This window comes from Microtus ochrogaster, chromosome 10 (genome assembly GCF_000317375.1).
Source record: "Microtus ochrogaster isolate Prairie Vole_2 chromosome 10, MicOch1.0, whole genome shotgun sequence".
NCBI classification, from domain to species: domain Eukaryota; kingdom Metazoa; phylum Chordata; class Mammalia; order Rodentia; family Cricetidae; genus Microtus; species Microtus ochrogaster.
Window position 1 is genome coordinate 22,799,519 of NC_022016.1, and position 8,345 is coordinate 22,807,863.

Here is an 8,345-nt window from a genome sequence, read left to right on the forward strand (position 1 = left end):
TCTTGCTAATTGCATCTTGTTTCCTGGTCTCAGAGTGTCCTGGTTCTGGGGTCTTCATCAGAGAAAAAGGTCCTCTCTGAGGGTCTTTCAACTGGAGCTGCCTGGCCTACCCTGTGGCTGTAGCTTTGTGTTCTTTATCTGTGTTCAACTCATCCAATGTCTTCCCTCTCTGCTTTCTTTACCCTCTTCCCATCATAGTGCCTCCTCATTCCTTCTTACCCCAGCTGGGGTTGAGGTTACGGACTAAGCCATCTTTCTGTTTCTCTATACCTTTTAGGTGTCCTGTAACTACCATTTTAGCTTTCAATGCTCTTCGTCCCTCTCTGTCCTTGAAGTATATACTTTTTTTTTCACTCTGACTCTTCTCACTCATGTTGTAGCACAGAAAACCGCTAAACTGCTGTCTGATTGCAGACAGTGAAGAGTATTGACCACATATTTCTTTTTATGCCCGAGTCTTCCAAAAAATGTTTAATCCTAGCTAGGTTTTTACACCATTAACAGAAATAAGGAAATAAGTTGTAACAAAAACAAACAAAAGCAAGTAAACAAATAAAAAACTCTTCTAAAAAGAGCGGCAAGGAATTTTGATTGTTAATAGAGGAAACATTTACTAACTCAGAATTATAAAACTAATACAGATGAATTAAATTATTATATTAACTAATTTACTTACTTGGGACAATTTTGAGCACTTAACCTGTGCACAGAATATAAGGTAAGGACCTTTCCAAAGAGTTGTAATATTTTGACTTCCTGCAAGTTCTTCTGGGAGATAAACAATTTATTGGCTTGAAGTGTCATCATCTAGAGATAGAGGTAGACTTAAACTGCATCTTTTAAATTTACAGGTAGGTTAGTACCTGGAATTGAATGTGACTAGAGGGCTCTCCTTTCATCCTGTACTTTATTTATTTATTTACTTTTATTGAAAATAGATTCTTCTCTCATATAATATATCCTGATCAGAGCTTCTTCTCCCTCTGCTTCTTCCAGCCCTACCCTGACCTGACCTCTCCCCAAGATCCACTCCCCTTCCCTTTCCTCTTCAGAAAAGAGCAAGCCTCCAAGAGATGACACCCAAACATGATAAAACAAGATATAATAAGCAAAGGCAAAAAGCTGTTATATTGAGACTGGATACGGCAACCTGATAGAAGGAGTTCCAAGAACAGGCAAAAGAATCAGAGACACACCTGCTCCCACTGTTAGGAGTCTCACAAATGCACCAAGTTAACAGCTATAAATAACATATATGCAGAGGACCAGGTACAGATCCATGCAGGGCTGGAGCTTGCCACTTAAGTCTCTGTGAGCCATGTGAGTGAGACCTGCCTAGTTGATTCAGTGGGTCATGTTCTCCTGTTGTTTTCCATCACTGCCTCTGACACCTCTAATTTTTCTTACCCTTCTTTTGTGGGGATCCCTGCTCTCTAAGGTTAGGGACCCAATGGGGACCTCCAGTTTAGACTCTCTGCATAATGTCTGGTTGTGTGTCTCTGCACCGGCTCCTATCTACTGTTAGAGGAAGTCTTTGTGAAGAGGACTTGACAAGGCACCACTCTAGATCTGTGAATGTAGCTGCTGTTTTAGCAGTCTCAACCTGTGGTTCACAATCCCTTTGGGAGGTGAACAACCCTTTCACAGGGGTAACATATTAAATATCCTGCATATCGAATATTTATATTACTATTCATAACAGGAGCAAAATTACAGTATGGAGTTATGGAGTAGCAATGAAAATATCTTATGGTTAGGGTCACCAAAAAGAAACTTTATTAAAGGGTCACAGCACTAGGAAGGTTGAGAAACACTGTTCTGTAAATATCATTAGGAATCATTTCATTGATTTTTTTTTTCAGATGTGTTTGGTTCTACCCTATGTCTCTTGCCTATTCAGTATCTGACTAACTGGCAATCTAGGCAGTGGAGAGCATGGGCTTCCTCTCGTGGTGTGGGCCTCAAGTTAAACCAGACATAGGTTGGCCATTCTCACAAGTTCTAAGCCACCATTGCCCCAGCACATCTTGAAGACAGGACAGGTTGTAGGCTTAGGGTTTTGTGGTGGGGTTAGTGTCCACATTTCTCTTTAGGTAGCCTGCAGAGTACCTTTTAGTACCAAAGAGATTAGAAGGTAAGGGTGAAGATTCCATGCAGGAACCAGCTCAAACTCTCTACTTTGAATGAGCTATATGGATGTTGTTTTTGACAGTAGAGCCCTAGTGTCAGTTTTCAGAGAGCAGCTTCTGTCCTAGTATCAGCCTGGGCTGTTTATGTTTCTCCTCAGGACCCGTCCACCACCAGCTCAACCAAATACAACATAATCCTACTACTGGAAACCTTGCCTGGCTATAAAAAAATGGTCAGTTCAAACTCAATATCCTCCATTTTGATCATGTGATAGATGTGGTTGGAGTAGGTTTGGAGACCCTCAAGTGAGAAACCAGAGGAGAGTAGTTTCAAACAGCAGCAGCATCAGGCTCTTGAGAGCTTTGTCCTTTTTGTCTGCCTTGGTCTTCTGCTGCTGGGGCTCCACAAAGGGAATGAAGAACTATGATCTGAAGTCCATCCGATCTTCTACAGAGAAGTGCTTGACTGCTAAGTAGTCCCCCAATCATTGGTCAGGCTCTTATAGAATTCAGCATACTCCTCTTGAGTGATGTCATCAGATTTTCTGGTCCAAATAGGCTGTCTTATTCAACTCTTTGTAATGAATTTCTCTTTAATCTTTTTCTTATCTTTGTCACTGTCATCTTCCTTGTCTGATCCCACATCTTCAATCTTAGGCTTTTCCTTGTCATTCTTATCCTCCTCTTCCTTCACATCCTTCTCATTCTCTGCCTCTTCATCACTGATCTCTTTCTGTCATTGCTTCTCTAAATAGAATGTGATGGGATAGCCTATGAACTGTGGATGTTTCTATACCACTTCCTTGATCCTCCTTTCCTCTAACTTTTCTGTCTGGTCTTCTTTGAGAGGAAGGATCACTTTGGTACCCAGGTCAGTGGGCTCCCCATAGTCTGCACAAACTGAAGGTTCCTCCAGCACAGACTCTGAGGCATATTGCTCATCATCATTGTGCTTTGTAATCACGACCACTTTCTTTGGCACTTCATAGGCCAAATAGAATCCAACAGCAAACACCTAACATGGAGATGTTTGCACCAGCTTGGGAAGCCTCCATGAACCTTTTTGGTACCAGACTCAGCAATGGTTGCTAATGCCTTTGTCCACCAAAGTCAGGGTACGCTCCTGAGAGTTGGGGATGGTGTCAGTTTTCAGCTGTTTACCATTGTCTAACTTGGATGGGTCTGTCAAGATCTCATAGCAAATCTTGTTCAAGGCATCAGAAGCATTAAAGATCAACTTCCTAAGGAAAATTTCCTTGTTCAAATAGAAACTATTGATGATGAGGAATATTCACTGAGTGATTTCTATATGAAAGGCAAAGTTTCACCTCTTCCTCTCCATCTTTCTTCCTGGTGCATCCTCAGGCGTCTTGACAGGAAAGCCAAGTGGAGCAGGGTGGGCCTGGATCGTGTCTGACTCACTGCCAAGTCTAGGCTGCACTGGGTGCCTCAAGAGCCAGAGAAGTACTATTGCTCTTCTGTTTGATGAAGCAGGAATGTGAGACCAAAAGAGACAGAACAGCTTAAAACAGAATTGTTTCCCCACCCTGGGTGAATAGACCCAGAACCTTGTGTATATAAAGGAAGAGCTAAAGAGGTGGCACCTGAGAGCAATGTGTATCACTTTCGCTCCTGAAATCTCCATCTGTCTCCCTTCAGCTTGGCTCTAGTCTCTAGTCAGCTTTGTTCCCAGTCAGGAAAGCATCTGCAGGTGGGTGATTACTGTGTCTGTAATGACCTCTCAATTGTCCCCGAATGCTGTCAATATTACTACTTTCTCTTTTTAGAGCATCTGGTTAAATTGGCTGTGGAAATGACCTTAGCATATATCCCTGTATTGTATAAGGCAAAGAGAATGGAAAGCACAAATTTGTGTTTTGAAATTCTTTATAAATGCTATATGTAACACTTATTTTGTAAAAGTTGCTTAAATTTTGCTGTAAAGTTATATGAATTAGTTAAATATTCATAATAATAGTTATTATTTATAGATCCCAAATGTTTTGATTAATTATAGTTTAGAAGGTTTCAGAGGTCTTATTTTTATGATTTATGTATGTTTTAGGAAATTGTATGATTTAGAAAACTATTTAAGAAAGAGGATGCACATGCCTTTCTTGAAATTTTGAAATTTTAAGCTTTAGAAATCAAATTATATCGCATATACAGAAATATATAGCAATATCCACTATATAGATGAATTAAAACTTACATTCTTGTGAATTTTTGTGTATGCCATTATCTTTAATTGGACGAGCAAACTTAAAATCCCACTCTATTAGGTATATAATGTGATTTTTTTTCCACTTGGAGGTTTTTGCTTTTGTCATATTATAGTTTCTGTGGTAGCTGTTTTTCTTAAAAGAATCTTGGCTTTTGGATCACTTTTAGTAGCAGTTATACATTTGGATTCCACACGTAAATCTGCCACTACAGTTGGGTTACAGCACATTAAATAACAAGCCTAAGTTGAAAGTTTCCTTACTAAGCAAACTCTTACTAAGCAAATTCTTGAGCTTTTATGGGACACTGTTGTTAACCAGGCATTCCTGGGTGAGATGCTAATTGTACAGCACGTACTGACTCCTGGGACTCACTGGCCAGGAACTGACCTTGAACTCACACCTACCTACCTGCCTCTGCCTCCCAAGTGCTGGGATTAAAAGTGTGCACCACCACCACCCGGCTCTGGCTCAGTTTTAATAAACTATTACTTTAGCTTTAATGCATGTATCTTGACTTAAACAATTTGAACTTAACCATCTGTGCTTTTAGAACACTGCTGGATCTTTGCTGTCTCCCTGCTGTCTATGGAAGTGCTCCACTGTTCTGATAATTTTGTCTGTGTGTACCTGCAACCTGATTACCTTGCTTTGACTTTTAGTTTTCCATCCACCTTTCTTCAGAAATATACAACATTATGCTAAATGAAAATATATCAGTTAAACTCAATGAACCCAGTGAAATATGCAGTATGCTTCTGTGTCCTTTCCTAACAAATTACACGCTTTTTCACATTTCTGAGATCTTTAGAGTGATTTTTTTAAAATTGATCCATTCTAATAGAATTGTTTTCTAATGTGAATCCCTGCAGGTGAGAATAACTGGCCTAGAATCATGCCCCCTCTTTTCTACTTAACACTCTTCTTGTCTCTTGCCCTGGCTGGTACTACATTTTCCCTTTTGAATGCCAGCTGTAATTTTGTATCGATACTTAACTCAGTCACTTCCACATTGTTTCTGCTTGTTGGCTGTTAACATAACTCAAGGGCAAGTATATGTTCACATATGGTACACACACACACACACACACACACACACACACACACACATATACAAATACATATAATTCCTTTGTTGATTCTATCATTTTGGATTTTTTTAAACAGCTTTATAATGAATTACATATATGTTTTGAAACTACAAAATCAAATGAAGCCGTGCTGCGACAAAGTGTTGTTAATCTTCAGGACCAACTGTTTCAAAAAGAACAAGAAAATATAAAATTAAAAGAAAAACTTAAGGGATCACAAGGAGAACCCTGTTCATCAACTCCAGAAAGTGAGTCACATCCCTCAGCAAAGGTGAGAGATTTTTTAAAATGTTACCCTTATAACACCAGAGTACCATTTCCTATAGTTGAGTGAAAATTTAAATAAATTTGCATATTTAAATGTAAATTAAACATTTGCATTTAAATGAATGTTATATATGGTAAATATTAAAAAGGAAATGCATGTAGTAGAAATACAGACTATATCAAGTATAGATGGTGTGTGTGTGTGTGTGTGTGTGTGATGTGTTTATGTATACCAGTTGTCCTCCTCTGTCACTCTCCACCTTACTTTTAGAGGGAGATTGTTAGTGAATGTTGTGTTCACTGTTCGGCTGGAGTGGACCAGCCCCTGTGATCTGCCCGTCTCTGCCATCCCAGCCATGGTTACAGGTATATGCCCTGGTATCTATTTTTGGTTTGGGTTCTAGGGACCTAAGATAAGCTTCTGTGGCAAGCATTTTACTCCCTTCAACCATTAGTGCTGATGTCAACTTGACAGGTCTAAGCACACTTGGGAGGGCATACATAACCTCTGGGCATGCCTTTGGAGACTGCATAGATGAGGTTAATTAAAGTGGGAGGACCTAGAAAGCACCCCGACGGTCCTGGAACTCGCTCTGTAGACCAGGCTGGCATTGACCTCAGAGATCTGCCTATCTCTGCCTCCTGAGTGCTGGGATTAAAGGCATGAACTAGGTAGGGGTGAAGGGTGAAGGGAAGGTAGGGGGAGTGGCAGAGGAGGAAGGAAGAACTGAAATTAGTATGTTTTAAAAAAGAAAGAAAAAGAAAGTAAGCAAGCATGGATACTCATCATTTTCTGCTTCCATATGGTGATTGTACATGCAGTGTGGCCAACTGCTTCAGGCTTTTCTTGAACTGTGAGCTCAAATAACCCCTTTTTTTCCGAGTTGCTTTTGTCAGGGTATTTTACTACAGAAAGAGGAGCAGGAACTAAGACACTGAGTCATCATTCATCTCCACAGTTGACCCTCAGTATCTATAGGTTTGATAATCAATAACTAAAATGTTTTGAAATAAGTTGTATCTGTCCTGAACTTGTACCGATTATTTATTTGCTTATAATTATTTCCTAAGCAAAACAATATAACAATTCTTTATGGAGGGTTTGCATTGTATCAGGCTTAAAAAGTAATATAGTGATTACCTAAACATATAGAAAACCAAGAACAATGAATTTTGTTTCTTTTTGTTGTCTCCCTGACCAATAAATAGCTCACACAGCAGTATCCTGTGTCTGACACTGAGATTTTCATTTCATAATCTATGTCTTTTGGGGGCAGCATTACCACCTCATGGAGAATGCCTCTGTTCAAATTCCATTTTTAAAAATGGCATTTTCAAGTTAACTTACAAACTAGTGGACTTCTGTAAATCTTTTCATATATATGTAGTGTTGGTTAGTCCAATCTAACTCCTCTTTTATGCTCCTGGGATCATTGCTGCTTATACCTGTAACCCTCTGTATTCCCTCCATCACCTGTTCTTTCATGTCACCTGTTTCCTACTATATGTTCTAATTAAATTTTATTTAGGTTGCAAGATCGTATGTTCCCATAAAGCTTTTCCACACATCCTTCATTTTGGTTGGCAGTTCCCTTGCCCTCATATTTCTGTATCCCAGTCTATTATTGAACCATTCTGCTCCCAGTATTCCCTCTCTACTTTCATTTTATTTATATTTTACAACCTTCCCTCTGTAATTGCATTTGCCCCTAGTGAACAGTTCCTAGTTTTCTACTTCCATATGAACTTCATATTAAACACACAAAACAAAAGATTCAAGGCTAGCTTCAACATTTGTGAGAAAATAGGTGATATCTGTCTTTGTAAGCTTGGGCGACTTTACTCAGTAAATCTTCCTAATCTACTCATTTACCTTCAAATATCATAATTTTACTTTTATATCTGAGATATCCCATGTATCACAATATCCATATTCATTGACCAGTAGATGAACATTAGGCTGATTCCATTTCCTATTTAGTATGAATAGAACATCAATGAAAACAGTCTCTTTATTAGGATGTAACTCCTTTGGGTATGTGCTCAGTAGGACCATACCTGGGTTATGTGATAATCCTATTTCTACTTTTGTGAGAAACCACGAGACTGCAATCTAAAATCTGAAGTGGCTACACTAGTTTACACTCCCAACAACAATATGTATGAGTTCCCTGTACCCACCATTATGCCAGCATCTGCTATCCCTTGTTTTCCCTTCAGCGTAATGAGAGAGAAACTGAAAATAGTGTCAGTTTAACCTGCACTTCCCAGTAATAGAAAGGGTGTTGGACACTTTAAAGTGTTTAGTAGTCCTTTGTATTCTTTCTTTCCTTTTTAATATTGTAGACACTAATTCCCTGTTGTATTTATAACTGCAAAGAATTTTCTCCCGTTCTAAGGGCTGCCTCTGTGTGTGTGTGTTTGTGTGTGTGTGTGTGTGTGTGTGTGTGTGTGTGCCCTGCAATTCCGTCTGTCCCTTTTTGGCACTGTCTCTCCATTCCCACCTCAACTTGATCTCTCCTGTTCCTGTCCCCATCTGCCTTCAGTCCACCTACAAAATCTGTTTTAGTCCATTCTTTTCCCTAGAATCGTCCTCTTTACTTTACTTAACCTCCCTTGATCTGTGGACTGTAGCT

General features: G+C 39.4%; 1 protein-coding gene across 1 annotated transcript in view; it reads left to right on the top strand.

Moving 5' to 3' along the window:
* Window positions 1–8,345, top strand: part of Cntln (centlein) — a 259,628-nt gene that overhangs the window by 96,133 nt on the left and 155,150 nt on the right. Inside the window, exon 8 of the mRNA XM_026782102.1 lies at window positions 5,519–5,713. Coding sequence (XP_026637903.1) covers window positions 5,519–5,713 — 195 coding nt within the window. The remainder of the gene's footprint in view (window positions 1–5,518; window positions 5,714–8,345) is intronic.